General features: G+C 41.8%; 1 protein-coding gene across 2 annotated transcripts in view; it reads left to right on the top strand.

Annotated features, from left to right (window-relative positions):
* The window catches only part of tenm4 (teneurin transmembrane protein 4), a 120391-nt gene extending 106033 nt beyond the window's left edge, over positions 1–14358 (top strand). For both annotated transcript variants that reach the window (XM_072453164.1, XM_072453172.1), the window contains 4 exons: positions 1190–1486; positions 2321–3935; positions 6410–6552; positions 11699–14358. In XM_072453164.1, the coding sequence (XP_072309265.1) occupies positions 1190–1486; positions 2321–3935; positions 6410–6552; positions 11699–12457 (2814 nt within the window). In that variant the 3' untranslated portion in view covers positions 12458–14358. The remainder of the gene's footprint in view (positions 1–1189; positions 1487–2320; positions 3936–6409; positions 6553–11698) is intronic.
* Positions 14359–18571: the final 4213 nt, after the last annotated feature.

Raw genomic sequence — 18571 nt, 5'->3', positions numbered from 1 at the left:
GATCAAATTAAATAGTGGTGAAATCTTGCCTTTTATCTAGAACTGTATTAGTGCAGTTGTAGAGGCTTCAGAGTCTGAGCCCAGTGCAACAGTACAACAGCTGAGACAAAATCATTGTATTGACAAAAACACAAAACCTTTCAAAAGACGAGCGATCTCTGATAATCCTGAAACAGTTTTTTAGTTGTTGTTTTTTTAAGTTTTATTGTGAGTCTACAGTCAAGACTTGACACAAAATCATTCATTTTGATGCACAGATCATGTGTCGCTTATATGTGGGCTCAGTTCAAAGTAGAACTACTGTATGTTTGAAATATTTCCAACACCATCTTCCCTGCGTTTTATTTTTTTGTCCTGGAGGATATGTTCAATTTAAAAGTAATTCTTCTTTTCTCATGGGATGTTTGGATCTTGGCTGTAGTTTTTTTTTACACCCTGTCAAGTAATTGGCCAACCAGATCCTGAAACCTTCTCTATCTCTCACTCCTTATTTTCTCCTAAAGGCAATCTCAATACAAGCACCCTGTATTTAGGCTCCAGGAAATTTCATGCAGCGTGTGGTCTTTCACTCAGATGGAAATGCCATTTTTCATAAATATCCTTCGGTAATTGCAGCCAAATCAATATTTCTGCATTTAAGTTTGCTCTGATATTTCAGGGCGTTATTTACATCTTCCAAATTGGTTTTAGTGACAACATTTGAACATGTACTGTCATTTGGATTTTGGATGTTCACACTGAAATGATTATTTTTAATTATCAACACATTGGCCAGATTAAAAGCCACAGTTCTGTAGTATTTGCTAACTTAAAGCCTTAACATCGCTGTCTACATCTTATTCCAGCACAGTTTGGTCTATAGGTGCGTAGTTGTGTTTGCTTCATCTTTTTGGCCTGAACATAAAGCTTCCTCAAACACAAAACATGAAAGCTGCTTTGTTTCTGCACTGACCTGGACACAGCCTGAAGGATTACCCTCGCCAGAGCCCGGATCACACAGGAGCCAAGGGTCAGCCGTGTGCATTCAGGGCAAACAAACAATCAGACAAATGTGCAAGATAAAGGAGGTTTTGTCATTTCCATTTCAAGCTTAAAAAAAGAGCTATCAACCTTATAGTATTGCTTTTAAGGCGCCTACGTTGCCAAGTATATGTTAAATACTGTGATATTTTGTGTTTCTCTGTTATAGGTTCATAACAGGAATCTGCTCTCGCTGGACTTCGACCGCATCACTCGTACAGAGAAGGTGTATGATGATCACCGCAAGTTCACGCTGCGTATCCACTATGATCACGCCGGACGCCCCACGCTCTGGGCCCCGAGCAGTCGCCTGAATGGGGTGAATGTGACCTACTCTCCCGGGGGCCACGTAGCCGGGATCCAGAGGGGCACCATGTCCGTGCGCATGGAGTACGACCCCAACGGCAGAATCACCTCTCAGATCTTCGCCGATGGAAAATCATGGACTTACACCTATTTGGAAAAGGTATTCTCTTACTTTATTGTTTTGTTTTTTTAAAAACTGTTCAGACTTGATTGTGAACGATTGGAAAAATATTGTTTTTGTTCTTGTCAATTTAGTCTGAAAGCACACAGATGCTCTGCTGATAACATTTGTAAAGTTTGATGTGTAATTTTTAGATGTTAGATGTTAACTCCAGCGTTCTTGGGGAGTGTTTGACTGCTTTATCGCCAATGGCAGAGATATCAACAGAAATGTAATTAAAGCTGTCTAGTTTTGCCCGAGACGTGATACTGTGTTCTGATTATGACAGCAAAGTTCATCCTGAAATAACTCGCATGACAGGAACAGGGTAGAATGTCACTTTCTTCTCACTAATTGAAGCCAGGTTTGTTGGTGGAAAGGTGAAGAGTTTTTCCAGCTTAGACATGCAATGGAAATAGAATCTTATCACCTCGTTAATAGTCTACTTTAGATTTTCCATTTGCTCTAAATGCTGGGCTCTGTCAGCTTGCTGTGACAGCTTTTAAACTAGTACAAAGACTTGATTTATCAGGCCAAAACAGAAAGAGATGGAAATCTTCCAGTTGTGGAAAAAACAGCTTGTTCAGAGTTGTTGGATCAAAAGACTCTTGGATTAAAAAAATAACAGGAAGCTTGAGCAAGAGTGGCTAAGATGCACTTAAGACAAGACAAACAATCAAATATCACTTTCAAGATAAAAATAGATGTGTTCAGACTCCAGCTTACTGTGTAATTGCTTCTGACATTTTGTTTGGCCTTTGTGATAAGATGATTTTGCACTCAAACTCACATGTAACCGAATCCTCATGATGTTGTTCCTGTTCTTGTCCACAGTCGATGGTGCTGCTTCTCTACAGCCAAAGGCAATACATCTTCGAGTTTGACAAAAACAACAGATTGTCTTCGGTGACGATGCCCAACGTGGCTCGTCAGACCCTGGAGACCACCCACTCCATCGGTTACTACAGAAACACATACCACCCGCCGGAAGGAAACGCCTCTGTGCTTCAGGACTACAGCGAGGACGGGCAGCTGCTGCAGACCACCTATCTGGGCACGGGACGCAGGGTCATCTACAAATACGGCAAACTCTCCAAACTGCTGGAAATCCTCTACGACACCACGCGAATCGGCTTCTCCTACGACGAAGTGGCCGGGATGCTTAAGACGGTGAATCTGCAGAGTGAAGGTTTCACGTGCACCATTCGCTACAGGCAAATCGGCCCGCTCATCGACAGGCAGATCTTCAGGTTCAGCGAGGAGGGCATGGTCAACGCCAGGTTCGATTACGTCTACGACAACAGCTTCAGGGTGACGAGCATGCAGGCCGTAATCAACGAAACGCCTCTGCCGATCGACTTATACCGGTACGACGACGTATCCGGCAAAACGGAGCAGTTCGGCAAGTTCGGAGTCATTTATTACGACATCAATCAGATCATCACGACGGCTGTGATGACCCACACGAAACACTTTGACGCCTACGGGCGAGTGAAGGAGGTCCAGTACGAGATCTTCCGCTCGCTGATGTACTGGATGATGGTGCAATACGACAACATGGGCCGCGTGGTCGCCAAGGAGCTGAAAGTGGGGCCCTATGCCAACACCACGCGATACACTTACGAGTACGACGCCGACGGACAATTGCAAGTGGTGTCCATCAATGACAAGTCGTTGTGGAGGTACAGCTACGACTTGAACGGAAACCTGCACCTGCTCAGCCCCGGGAACAGCGCCAGACTGACGCCGCTGCGCTACGACATCCGAGACCGCATCACTCGCTTGGGAGATGTGCAGTATAGAATGGATGAAGACGGTTTCCTGAAGCAAAGAGGCAACGATTACTTTGAATACAACTCTGCCGGTCTTCTGATTAAAGTGTACAACAAAGTGAGCGGGTGGAGCATCAAATATCGCTATGACGGGTTGGGGAGGAGAGTGTCGAGCAGGAGCTTGACGGGACATCACTTGCAGTTTTTCTACGCAGACCTGTCGAGCCCCACGCGCGTAACACACATGTACAACCACTCCAGCTCTGAAATTACCTCCCTGTACTACGATTTACAAGGACACCTGTTCGCCATGGAGCTGAGCAGCGGGGATGAGTTTTACGTGGCCTGTGACAACATCGGCACTCCTCTGGCGGTTTTCAGCGGCTCTGGGATCATGATCAAACAGATTTTGCACACAGCGTACGGAGAGGTCTACTTGGATTCTAACCCCAGCTTGCAGGTCGTCATCGGGTACCAGGGGGGTCTGTACGAGCCCCTGAGCAGACTGGTGCACATGGGGCGCAGAGACTATGACGTCCTCACGGGGCGCTGGACCACGCCCAATCACAACATCTGGAAACGCCTCAACAGCAACCACATTGTGCCATTCAACCTGTATATGTTCAAGAACAACAATCCACTGAGCAACAACGAGGAGATCAAGTGCTACATGACAGGTATGTCAGAATATGGGACTTGTCAAATTATACAATAAAGAAGTGCCAAAATAGAGGCAAATTATTTATTAATTTGTGTATGACAACCAATTAATTTACTTTGGCTATGTGTGCTGCAGTGTCCCTTTAGACAGCTGAGAATATATTGGTATGGGTAAAAATTAATTGAAGAATAGAAGCTGCCAAAAATAGGTTTCAAGAGCATTCTTATTGGGATCCAGGGTTGTTGTGGTGCATCTGCAGGCTACGGCTTCTTAGGTGCTCAAAGGGAACAATTCTGTAGAGCAAAACAACCTCTGTTGTTAAACACCCCGGTCTCTTCACTGGAAATATTGTATCATTCTGTGTCGCTTTGTGGTAGGCAGGAGGTAAATGGCAATGAAAGCACCCCAGTGGAGAGACAGAGCACAATGGATCCATAGAAGGCTCAGCCAGGTCTGTCTGTATCAGGCTCTGAGGCTGGAAGCAAAACAGCTTTAGCAAAGACACTTTCGCTTTTACAAATAACTACATAAAGGTAGTGAGGTTGTCAAAAGTACCAAAATCAAATATTAGTCGAAATTAGATACTCATTTTAGCAAGTGTCGACACAAAAATGTGACAATTTTAGAGCGAGTCCCGGTACAATCATTTTGTATTGACACTTGTATCTAGTATTCAGGCGATTTCTTAGTATCAAAATTGAGTTTGAAATGTTAGTATTGTGACAACACTAATTAGTAGTGACATATCTTATTTTACACCAAAAATTTATTAAAATTTGTCATTATCATAATCATATATAAATAAAAAGTATAGTTTTGTTCTGTTTTGTTTTATAACCAAGCTGCTTTGTAGCATTTAATGTCCAACCTTCGCCGCTGATTGGTATTTGAATGTAAAGCAGTCCGTCTACTCAAAATGTGATCGATGGCGCCAACATTTTTCTTCCTTTGATTAAATGACCCTGTCCTTTCCTTGTTCAAAAAAAAAAACCTCTGCCTTAAATCAGTGACGCGGAGAACACACTCATACACTTCTTTCCATTTGTCTGGCTTCAGCCTTTTGACATGATATTCAGGATTCACGGAATATCACAGGATCACTGCAGGTGATGTTGACTCACTTTACGCAACAGTTGCTCGACCAGTAATGTCCCGATTACAAGAACCGCCTGGACATCTAGTTCATTCAAGTAACCGGTCGTGTCGAGGTGCTTAGAGATGACATAAAATTACACGTTTTAATTATAACGGCGGCGGACACTCGGAGATGTCACAGCGGGTCCCAGCTGCGTGTCATTAGTGCGGCACCTGCAGCGGTGGACGTGATTCACAGCCACTATTTCAAGTGTTTATTACAGCCTGTCCTCTTTCCCAAACAAATAAAGTGCTCAAACTAAGTGAGGAGCGCTTGGAGGAGACAACCACTTGACTCCGCAATGTCAAACTGTTGAGCCAAATAAATAGATTTTTCACAAATGTCAACAGTGGCTACACATGACTTTGTCTCGCGAAACAAATGATTACTGTCCGTGTCTGTGGCGTCTTCTCCACCAGGGATATCAAGCGTTAATTCATGTGAGAAAAAACACGAAATTTAAACGATTTTTCCCGATTATTTACTGAGAGCATGACAAAACAACTGTTTCTTCTCAAACATGTTACTTTTCCTCAAGTTTGTGATCAGCTTTATGAAATTGAACATTTTGAAGTAAAAATAAGATAAGATAATCCTTTATTGTCCACACATGGGGAAATTTCATTGTTGCAACGCAAGTAGATACAGAGGAAAAGACAGATAACCTATAGAAAGTCTCTTATAAACTCTTATAAACAAAACTCTTATAAACAAAAACTCCTATAGACAAAACCTCTCATTTCCTAATAAGGAATGGAGGGGAAAAAATAAATAAAGATAAAAATAAAATTAAAAAAACAGCTAGCGTAAGACAAGATAATACTAATAATAATGGTAAAATAAACACTCTATTTTCATCAGTTATATGCACAATTAATGTGACACTATTGCATGTGAGTACGAAAGTAATTGCCCACGAATATGAAATAAAAAATAAATGCTTAATGTGACAGTAAAAAAGTTGTTCATATTTAGGTAGGCGTACTTTTTTAATATAGATTTAAAGGCGCTGTACCTGATTAAAAACATGGAAAACAGAAGTAATTTAGTATTTTTAACGTCTTTACAGCCGTCTACATGTATTTCTTACTTACTTAATGCCTCTAGAGTGTCCTAAATATTTAAATATAAGAGCTTTTCACAACTTTCAAAACTTGCAAGTTTGGTATCACAGTTAAGCTAACAGACATAAGCATGCTAACAACAGATTGACGTGTTATTACATGAAATTGGGTACAGCCTCTTTAAGTGAAAATACTTCATTTTGCTTCTAAAATGGTCACAACGATTATTTCTTTAGTTCAATCACAATTATCGACTAACCGAATCATCTTTAACGTCGCTCTTCTCCACAGACGTGAACAGCTGGCTGGTGACATTTGGCTTCCAGCTGTACAACGTGATCCCCGGTTACCGAAAGCCAAACACGGAAGCGATGGAGCCCTCGTATGAGCTGGTCCGCACCCAGATCAAGACTCAGGAGTGGGACAGCACCAAGGTAACGCGCTCAACAAACTTTCCCCGAAATCAGCGTTAAAATACTCATCTTTCCACATCATTAGCGACTAGATAACGAGCGTGTCTGCAGTCCCAGCGAAAGTGCCAGCAATCAGGCTCGAGCACGACCCAGCAAGTCGGGCCCTGCTCCATGAAGTCCTCTTCTTGGGGAACGGGGTCAGACTAAACAGCCCTTGTAATTGCTGTGCCATTAGGGAAATTCTCTCCGTCCCCTCCACCACCGGCCATTGATTTCATCTCAGGTTTACACCGTTAGCCAAGGTCTGAGGAGCATCAGACATGACTCTGCTTTGTGCATTTATCAAGCCCTTTTAAGTTGTCTCCAGCTCCACCTAAATTATTGACAAGGCAGCTTTAGTCCTAGCTTTGGTTACAGCGAGGCTAGTGAATGACACCGAGGTGGAGGCCCGGCCTGTGTTCCTCGACACTCGGCGACCGCCCGGGTGTCATTAAAATGTGTCGTTCTTATCTGGGTGAAGGCTGTGAGCTGCGGGGATTATAAAACGCACCGTTATGTAAATCGGTGACCTGTGTTACGAGCAAACACGGCGAGGAGTCATATTTACAGGCAGTGCGTGTAGGTGTAAACCGCCGGATCCTACCTCCTTTTAATCTGTGCGAGGCAAAACATGCTTTTAAATTTGACTTGAACTTTGTCACAACACATTTAACAGATTAAGTATAATTAACATGCAGGGATGTCTCAAACGTTAGTGTTAATGTAGAAAAAAACGACATGATTTAACGATTACTGAGAACATGGCCAAACAATAGAGACATTATTTCCTCAAGTTTGTGACCAACTTATCAAAATTGAACATTTAGATTAAAAGAAATAAGTGTCGTGTGCATATTTTGGACTGTAGATTGAAGTTAAAACATGTCATTTGTCCTCTAAAACGGTTTGTTTTAGTTCTTATGGGGCATTCAGACTGCAGCATCATTCGGCGCAATTTTTACTTTTAATTTTTACTGAACAAATATAAATAAATAACTAAATAACCTTGACACCTCTATATAATGTTTGGGCTTTTTATGGCTAATTGTACTGCCCTGAGCATGTTTAAAACAGCCAAAACAACTCAAAAGCAGTATTTACAATAAAATAACACATACTGGTGAGCACAAAACATATAAAAATCATATGCCAAGTTGCCTTTCTACAGGATTTGTGACAGTATTACGTGACATCAAAGCTAAATAAATATGTACAGTAGAAGACAATTTAAATATGTGACACAGGATCGAATGCATTTGGCCCCGGCTCCTCCCTCACTACACTTGTATGTCCAGTACGTGTTCAGATTTGGTTGAAGTCTCTCAAGGGAGTAATCTAACCGCGCTGCATCACAGGAGCCATCTAATTCAATCCAACGCATTTCGCCTATTTCCATTCTCGAGCATATTTGAAAGCAGATACGATGGAATAGCGCCGTAGATAAGAAAGAATAAACGCAACACTTATTTTTTGAGATGCGGTTTGCAATTTTGACCAAAGCGGTAGTTACCTTGGATCTCGCAAATGAGCAAATCTTTCAAATAGCAGAAGAAATATTATCAACTGGCAATTGAACCCCTCTGCCAAAACGATTCAGCTGTATTTTCCTTGTGAATAACAGCCGCTCTGTGCGTTTAGATAACAGATACAGGGCTTCTCCTGCGAAGTATTCCATATTGTAGGGCGGGGCGATATGACTAAACAAATAAAACCTTGAATTGTTTACACACTTTGGACGGTTTAAATCAAAGTCACCGCCGCCGCTGCTCTTTGGGGAAGCCCATAACATTTTATTATGCCTGATATTTATAAAGCCTATAATGCCTATGGCTATTTTAGTTTGTTGTAAATTGGTTTAATCGGTTATACTCTTTTTACAACGTCATCTAGCCCGGTTCAATTTATCATTTGCTTGTTTTATTTTCATCGTCGTTCAATATAGTCTTTTCTGTAAATCCTGTATTGACCTCGCTCTCGTCTCGACCCGGTTCACGCTGAAGTCTCTGCCCAGTCTCGTGTGCGCAACATTTACTGTCGTCATCATGGATACTCGCACCCAGGGGAGACGGGGCGGAGCCGGAGCTGGGCTGAGAGGACAAACAGTGACTTGAGCAGAGACAACGTCACTCACAAATGTAGTAGAGGCACATAAAAAATATATATATATGAGCGAGGCAGAGTTAGAACAGAAAGCGTCTGTAATGTCCCGCACTCTGTGCCCTCCGCGACGGGACAATAGATTAAACTACTCGACGCTCCTCAAAGACGCAACGCGCAGCTCTTATTAAGCGATTAAAACTAAAATCAACTTAAAACCCAGCAGTTAGATATGTACTGGACTTTAGTCGGTTCGTTCTTTGAAAAGAGTCGCGATGGACAAGTGTGAAATGGCGCTGAAGTTGTCTTTTCACATCGTCCATTATTAAAGACTTGAATTGATTTGATTAATTCAAGCCTTTTGATTAATGTTATCTCCCAGCCCTACGATATTATATGTGAAGCATTGTTTACTGGAACCTGAAATTGCGTCTTTTCAACTAAATCGTGCGAATAATATCAGCACAGCCAGGCATTCACCGCAAAATAAACACTCATTATTGTTAGTGTGTAAATGAGGCTTTAAATAGCCAAGTTAACCTAGATTTTGAGGTTTTCGGTGTTTGTGAATCATTCGGGAGTCGTCTTTCTTTCTTCATACCTTTAGAAGTGATCACCAGGGAAGATGAAGATAATTGCACTTTACTCTGCGCGCGCGGTATTCTTGTCTAGAAAGCTGCACGCTCCAGGCACGTGCTCAGAGCTGCTTAAAGCCGTCTTGATCCTCGTGACATATTCCCTGACTGCCCTCATTAAAAAACACAAATACTGTAGAACGTCACTTTGTCGACTGTCAAAACATACAACAAAGGTTTTAGGGCAATGCTAAACTCATATTATACAAATGAGCAATAAGACCACGACAAACCTTTGAATACGTCACGTTTCGAACCCATTTAGACTCAGCTGCCCGTAAAGTAACACGTCGTATGTCCCATGTACACCTTCTAAAACACAGAAGAGGCGAGGAGCCAGGCCGTGTCTCTGTCTTTTCATTGAAAGTCTTACTTCGTCATGCTGCTACGCCCGTCTCTGATTGAAAAGCGGCGTGCGGAGGCAGACCGATGAGCTGTGTTCTGCTCCAGCCTTGATCTCTCTTTCAGGACCGGGCTGACGCTGACTATTCTGGTGCAGTAAGAGCTGTTCCTCCTTCTGGCTTTGAGAAGGGAAGGCAAAGGGACAATGGTGCTTTTCCCTAGATAGGAGCGAAATCAAAAAGAAGCATGTGATAGTCAATAAATATGTTGAATAATGAGATATTTATAGGTTTCATTTTACATTATTAGGTTATGTAGGTTTTCATTAAATCGTTTGATGTTGTTGATCCATATTACATGAATTAAAAATATTTCAGTGGAAAAGGTAGAGCATCATGAATGTTGTTTTGAAGGTGTGCATATGATTTTACCATCACGCAAATTGTTTATAGTAAAAAATGCAACAAAAAGAGCTGATTAAAAATGAATAAATTGATAAACGTAGTCAACAGTCAAAACAGGGTATAAGCTGATATTTCTGAACTTTTGTTGTTGTTTTTTAATCAATCAATCACATTTATTTATAGAGCACAATTCGTAAAAGGGCAATTCAAAGTGCTTTACAATGGTAAGACGCACTAAAAAAAATTCCGACAATTGAACCTACGTTAAATAAATAAAATAGCGTTCACCCCAAGGAAAACGTTTAACTATTCAAATGGGGTCAACATTTTATCACAGTTTCATTAATTGCTTGAATGTTTGTAGACTATTGCTGTATTAAAATATTTTATATTGGGGATATTGACAAAATTTAATATTTTGATTTTTGATTTTTTTTGGCGCATCCCGATAATGAAAGTCAGGCAATATCATGTCAAACTAACAGAACAGTGTTGTAAAATGTAAAATGTAATCACAGATATACAACCTTTTAGCATTAGGAAGTATAAAACTAATTTATAAAACTTTTTTTATCAGCTCAACATTCACAATATTTTCTAAATAACCACGTCTTTGCGCACCTCTCCTTGTGATATTTATTCATATTTCAAAACCACAATAAACCTGTGATGTGTTGTGCAGCTAAGGCTCTGGGGACAGCTGACCCGGTCACCATATTTACCTCCTAAACAAACACGGCGTGGCCTGGTGTGAAGTGTCGCCGGGGGGTAAATGCTCCCAAGAGGTGCCCCCGTCCAGCTGCACCGGCGCCCCCGATCCCTCGACACCCTCATCTCTCTCAAATGGATGGTAGGAGGTGGTCTCTGTGCCTGCAGCCATCTCCTGACCAGCCGCACAGACCCATTTAGAAGCCGACAGTGTGAGCGGCTGATAAAAATCCTGGGGAAGTGCGCGGCCTCTTCTGACGGGCACAGACTCGGCGCCTGCTTTGTCGTGGATTAGATGTGTTCTGGCGCGCCGCTTCCCTGGCCTCTCTCCACACATCTGTCCTTTTATTTGAATCATTAGAGTCCGTCTTCCTTTCCCGGGAGTATCAGCTGTCAAGTAGCATTAAAACAAAGTATTAATTTTGGCTGAGGAGTCGTAGCATCCACACAGTGCTTTGATCCTAAGGGGGGAGGAAAATATGCCCTGGATTGGAGCAACGCATGGCTCGTGTTTGGTGCGGCGTGGCTGTCACAAAACAGTTATTTTACCCTTTTGGAAAATATCATGCCTGTCACAAAAGATCAGAGAGATGTGCATTAGGCGACAAACACCTCCTCGGCCTACCTCAAGAACGTGACATCCATTTTTATCTTCAAAGCGGCATGTAATTTGTTTTCATTGATACGAACTGAGGGGAATTAACTCTTGATACGTCAGATCAAATGATATCAAAATTATGCACTTCAGATTGGTATCAATGCTAGGTAAGAGGGAACGTCATATTAAGGCTAAAATATATCTTAAAAGTAGTGAGAGGACTCTTTTTTAATAGACACAAAATACATACATAAAATGCTATTGTGAATAGACTAAACATACATGTTTTTAAAGATGCCTGTTGTTTCTTTAGCTGTGACTCACCACATTGTCCTTTTTTCCAGTCGTTGCTGGGAGTCCAGTGTGAAGTGCAGCGGCAGCTCAAGGCCTTTGTGAAGCTGGAGCGGTTTGGACAGATCTACGGAGCCAAAAGTGCTGGATGTCCCCAGACAGAGGACAAGATCCTGTTTGCCTCTGGGGGCTCCATCTTTGGGAAGGGGGTAAAGTTTGCCATCCGAGGCGGCCGTATCACCACAGACATCATCAGCCTGGCCAATGAGGACGGCCGGCGCATGGCTGCAGTTCTGAATGACGCCTTCTACTTAGAGAACCTGCACTTCACCATCACTGGAGTGGACACTCACTACTTTGTGAAGCTGGGCTCAGTAGAAGGAGACCTGGCCCTCATTGGAATGACAGTGGGCCGCCGCACGCTGGAGAACGGCGTGAATGTGACCGTGACCCAGGTCAACACTGTGCTGAACGGCAGGACTAGGCGCATCACTGACATCCAGCTTCAGTACGGCGCTCTGTGCCTGAACACTCGCTACGGCAGCAATGTGGACGAGGAGAAGGTGCGCGTGCTGGAGCTGTCCCGTCAGAGAGCTGTGGCTCAGGCCTGGTCTCGGGAGAGACAGAGACTGCGGGACGGGGAGGAGTGCTCCCGCACCTGGACTGAAGGAGAAAAGCAGCAGCTGCTGGGCTCAGGCCGGGTCCAGGGCTACGACGGATACTACGTGGTGTCAGTGGACCAGTACCCCGAGCTGGCCGACAGTGTTAACAACATCCATTTCATGAGACAGAGCGAAATGGGCCGCAGGTGACATGAGCCAGGCGCTCTGAGACCACAACCTCATGTGGGACTTCTTGCCAAAGACAGTTGTGTACATGACCACTTTTGTTTTCATTGACTGTGCTCAACTTCTTTTATAATAACTGGGAAAAAATAAGAAACATGGTTGCAATCAGTTGCACTGTATAAAGAGAAGAGTGCCCTTCTTTAACAGTCTTTGCCCTCCAAGTGCGGCTGCTAGAGGATGAACATTAACGTGTGACTTATTTTTACGATGCCATTTCCTCGTGTGGTTGATGATTCAGAGGAACCCAAGAGGAGAACTGGTAATGCATTTTGTTCACTGGCTCACCGCTGCCAGACTTATAGATTGTTATTCACAAGCTTGCTCCATTCTGCCTTTTTCAGCACCTCAGCCAAGGAGATTCCTTCTCTTTTAATCACTTCTTTTTAATACTTGAAGCCCTCATATCCCCAGTCATCCATACATAATGAGAGAGATTTCTGTTGGTGGTAGGGCCCTTCATCACAACCCCAGCTGAACTTGTCAAAGCACCTTTTTCTCTGATGTCTTTCTGTATTTAATTTTGTATTTTTTGTGGTAGCGTGGTACTCACCTGTGGTCCTAGAAGTGAAGGCAACCTCGAGGTGCATGCCTTCTTTTTGGACCGTTAAATTAACAAAATCTCTCAAACTTCTTCAATCAGCCAACACTTGTTTGGTTCCTGTGAGTTTCTGGTTGAACTAGAAGAACATGAAAAATCTTAACTTATTCTCTGCTCCTTTAATTTGACTGAAACATTGAGTTTTGTCTGTATTAAAGAAAAGGTATTTTACAGGACCAGTTTGAATTGTGTTGGTTTTATAAATAGCTATATCATGAATTAACAGTATAACAAATGTGAACTTAAAATGTGAATTATCGTCCCTTTCTTGTTGGTTGTTGTACTTGCACACATCATGAGGGTGTTGAACAAATGGAGTAAACTATGAAAAATAGTTCTCTCCAGCCAATTACTGTTTTCATTTGACCTGTAACATTAACTGGCCTCGCTTTCAAATGAAGAGGTTTGTTTTTTCCACTGAGCTTTTGTCAGTATTCCAAAACCACTTATCCAATGAAGTGTGTTTAATATTTATAAAAAACGAGACGATAACTATTCTTACCAGTGACGCACACTACATTAGCGGACACAGAGAGACTTCTGGTTTTATACTGTTGCCCAGATGGAGGTTACAAATTGCCTTTGCCCTCGGGGCCACCAGCAGGGCACCTTTCAAAGTGCTTTCATTCTCCACCATTGGGTTCGTTCACTCCACAGCTGGACCTGCAGAGTCGCGTCTGATACTACCAGATGTAAAGCCCTCCAGAATACTCCTCAAGAGGACGTCCACTCCTTTGAAAATGTCCCGCTCCAGAGAAGTTAAGACTGTTTTGGAGCCGCGTCTTTGAGTTGTACTTATATAAACTATGCCAAGCCACTGCACACTGACTCCTGTTATTCTCATAAAGTTGTTCTTGTTTGTGAGTGTCGCTGGTGAGAGCATGACTGGCTGTCGAGATCTGTATAAATGTCAACGCAACATTTTCACTGATATTTTTATTTTTATGCTGTTGTTTGAGTGCCCATTTTCCAGAAAAATAAAATGTATGTTCAACTTATGAATGAAGGATATTTGCATTGTGGGAAAACTGCACTGAAACTGTTGTGCGATGAAGACTGTATGCTTTTGTTTTTTTTAACTTTTGGACTTGTTTTATGTCTTGTTTTGTTCGGAACACTGTGTTTTTAGCGCTTCTCTTTGGCTGTGTAAATATGAAAACATCAAGTATGCTGTAAATAAAATGCAAATGTAGATAACTCTTAGAGCTACATCGGTGACCCTGTGTAGTCTTAAGGTAGAAAAAATAAAGGGACTATTTTGTGTTTACCTGTGCTTCTCTCTGTTGATATAAAAAACTTGCATAACAAATTATTCACGATGTAGAAGCAAAATTCCATAATGCTTAAAAGAGGCAGGGGAATAGAATTTGAAAACTGACCTTAAATTTTTATTACATTTTATTGATTGAATACAGACCTGGAAAGAGAGTAACATTTTGTAAGATTTCTATCAAGGACACGGAAAATCTTCAGATACTTTTTGGCGATATTAAGTTTTAAAGATCACTTCGTAACACGAGTTTGACTTTGAAGGTCAACAATAAAGTCATACACACCGGGTAAAAAGCCGTATTTAAATGTTTGCTGGAAGTCTCTTGGAAACCACCGTGACTGTGCAAGAACCTGTCAGAGTTTTCGGGGCAGACCTTTCATGGTCCAGAGGCGCAGGAGACTGGCTCGGGCCTGATAAGTGTGTGAGAACAAGTGAAGCTGAGGGGCTAATCCTGTTAGCATTTAGTCGAACGGAGACTCAGGAGGAGCCTGTGCCTGAGCGACAAGGGAGACCGAGCTCACCGCCGCGGCATATTCACCACAAACAAGGCTGAAATGCACTCGAATCAATGAAACGAATCAGGGAAATGATTACAAAATAGCCCTAATCTAGTGACTGTGTTCTTTTCTACAGTCAGTCTATGTTCATCCTGTTGTTTCTGGAGCGTTTTCTCTTTGACCTTTAAGGACATCGTGGACAGTGGCTCGCCAACGCCGGAGCGTGCGGTGGCTGCAGAAGTAAACGTCCTATTTATTTCTCCCAGACAATGACAATGACTTTGTATCTACGGGAAATGTTGAACGTTTATGGACGGCACGTAAAACTCAATAATGGAGAAAATGGTTCAAATGTACTGGAAACAGATGTGTGTTTATAGATTCTTAATGAAAATGTTAAATGTCAACAGTAACGGAGGCTGACCATAATGTGGGCGTTTTGAGTCCAGAAAACACATTTAAAACTTCAAATTCTGTAAAATGTTTTGATAATTTAGCGATTTTTTAAATGTTTAGTTACCACATTGCTAAGTAGTGTTGAGCTTTGATGTCAAAAATGTAGATTTATGGAAGATATTATCCTGGAAATCAAGTGGTGGGCCAATTCCTTCTTGTTTATTTTATTTTATTTTTAAGGATTTTTTTCTTTATTAGACTGTTTAGTGTGAAATGGGGATGAGAGAAGGCAGCGCTGCCATTTACAGTTTAACTTATGTCTTATGTTTACTGACTAACTAAGTAATAATTCAGTTAATAGGAATATCTATCATTTGGGAATCAAATTAAATCAGTTTTAATGTAACAGAACTAAATTAAGATCCATTTTATAGTCACAAAGATGATGTTTTTTCACCATATTTTATACCACAACAATTTCCCTCACAGTTTGCAGAAAGAGCTCTTCCATATGCACCTTTATGTTTGCTTATAGTAAACCGCCGGCAGAAAACGTGTGCAAAGTAAACATCAAGTATAGACCCGTCTCCCTCGGTAAAGGGAAAGTTCTGGAACAGAGCGTGCTCCTGCTGCATACGATCTGCAGAGCCGCCGTGTCCTTCAGATGGAGCAGAACATAATGTGGAGTGGTGATGACAATGGGCTCACCTCGGGCTCTGCTGAACAACATGTGCTTCAGTGATGGCGAGGTAAATGTCACTCTGTGCACGGCATTATGGCCAACGCCAGGACATCGTTCTCATTTAGTTCAGCGTGATTCTTTCAGGCGACATCCACGTGCTGATTGAAGATGTGCTGACTGTGTGGGAACAGTTGAAATTACAGTAGCTCATTGCAGTATTGACAATGCATTCAATTATGGCACTAACAAATGTTTCTGTTTTCTTCATTTATTTCTCGTTTTCCTCATTTATTTCTCGTTTTCCTCATTTATTTCTCGTTTTCCTCATTTATTTCTCATTTCCTCAGGCATTTCCTCGTGTCCTCGTGTAGTTCTTCTTGTGTGAGTGAATTTCATACCAGCATCACCTTATTTATAATAACAAAACATTGGTGATTGTTGATGTGTCAGAATTAGAATTTCATCTCCAAAGGTGTTTTTTGAGGACCTGCAGCCAAAGAGCAGATGAAATCAATCTATCAAAAATAAAAAATGTCTTCATGGCCTCTTGATTGGGGTTTTTTAGGTTGTCCAAGGATAAAAAAGTTACATTTTATTCATATTTTTCTTAATAAATACACTGTCTGGCTACAAACAAACAAAGTAATTGAAAAATAAATAAAATGAAAAGAATTATCAGCATCACAGTTAGAAAAAAATTCTGTAAATCCATAGTACCTTAAGATAAGATCACCTTTATTTGTCCCACAATGGGGAAATTCCACTGTTGCAACACATATTAGGTACAGAAACAGATTAGGCACAGAAGTATAATAATAAAGAAACAGATAACTTATACAAAAATACAAAACTCTTATAAAACTCTTATACTTAAACTCTTATAAAACGTATTATCTTAATAAAACTTACAACAAATATAGCCGCAAGCGGCAATGATCGGCCCTCACCACGCCGCCGCCACGCCGCAAGAGGAGGGGGCGCTAACGCGCCCCAATTGTTCTTTTATTGCGCCTACTGCTGAATCTGTGACGCTGTCACATCTTCTCCCCTTTGTTTTACCATCAAAAAGCAATTTTATTCTGAATTTTTGGCACAATGTGCGGCTTTGCCGCACAGACACCGTGACTCTTTGAATAAAAATGTGGATCACTTTTGATGGTCCACCCCTGAAGATGAGTCTCACCAAATTTCAGGTTAATAGGGCTAACGCCCTAAGAGGAGTTTGTGAAAGTATAAAGTGTAAACATGTTCTGGCGATTTCCCCATTGGAATAACATGGAAGGTTTCGGTCATCGTTACGGCAACGCCATAACAATTATGACATGGCTCTCATTGACTTTTTTGATGGGGATGCTAAAATTGAGTTGTGTGTCAAATTTCATATAATTTCGCAAAACTAAACATTTAACCTCCATATAAAATCTGTAGGGGGCGCTGTGGCGCCAAATGAATTTATTTCACTTCAAGTGGGTTTAGGGCAAAGAGTTTAACAACTGATTCTAATTTGACGCAATTCGGACTTTATCTGCGCAAACGGCAGAAATTTTAAATATGGGAGATTTCTGAAATTCTAGCTACAGTTTGCGGCTTCGCCGCACAGAGACCGTGAGAGGTATCAATGTAATTTGGATAACTTTTGATGTCCCACTCCTCAGTAGCATTTTCACCAAATTTCAGCTTTTTAGGGCCAACGCCCTGGGAGGAGTTCGTAAAAGTACGACGTTTGGAAAAACTCCAAAATCATGTTTAGCCATTTTTGAAGCAATATGGCCGACATTTGGTTGGGCGGACGGCGTTGCCGTAATAATATTTTTTACTTCTCTTGTCACCATCTACCTCTGCGCCAAATTTCATGATTCTACGATCAGATTTTTTTTGGGTCATTTCCCATCTCTCAATGCATTTTTGGTACATTTGGGGGCGCTGACGCGCCAATTTTTTTTATTTTAGAAAAGGGAAATAGCCAGAATGTAGAGAGGCACGATTTTTAGAGGTGTGAACATTTTTGTGACTTTTCGTCAATGTTCACTGGGTGAAAAATAGGGGGGTTGGTCCCGAGAAGAAGAAGAAGAAAGAAAGAATAATATTCCGATGCGAAAACAATGTTTCCCATTTTTCAAATATCATAAACTATACATTTTCGGAAAGCGCTCGCGCTTTCCTACCTCATGGTGTGGGTCCCTGGTCACTGACGGGTACTTTCGTTAATTTTGAGTGGGCTCCGCCCACTTTGTGTTTTTGGCCCTCTATACAGTAATAATGTTCAATTTTTGCATTACATGCTTATATGCACGGAACATGCAAGAGATGGGGAACGTATTCGTGAGCTACTTAGCGCAAATGAGTGCTTTATATGGGGATGACGACCGCTTCGCGGTCGTCATCTCAATGTAAAGTGCTCGTTTAGTACGCACTTTTGCACGGGCTTCGCCCGTTTACAACGGTAATGTTCCATTTTCCTACTACTAATTAGTATGCACGGGGCGTGCATGAGTGAAGGAGTGCGTTAGTGAGTGTTTGGAAGTGGGCGAGCGCTTCGCGCTCGATTTCGTGCGCACTACGTGCGCACTTTCGCAACCGTGCTTCGCACGGCCTTACGAGATTAATAGGCCTCTCGCCAGCTTGTGGCGCT

Source organism: Eucyclogobius newberryi, unplaced genomic scaffold (assembly GCF_026437365.1).
Source record: "Eucyclogobius newberryi isolate DKJ021-1_F unplaced genomic scaffold, fEucNew1.0.hap1 SCAF_10, whole genome shotgun sequence".
Classification (NCBI taxonomy): domain Eukaryota; kingdom Metazoa; phylum Chordata; class Actinopteri; order Gobiiformes; family Gobiidae; genus Eucyclogobius; species Eucyclogobius newberryi.
The sequence above is the reverse complement of the archived record's forward strand: the minus strand, read 5'-3'. Positions and strand labels throughout refer to the sequence as shown.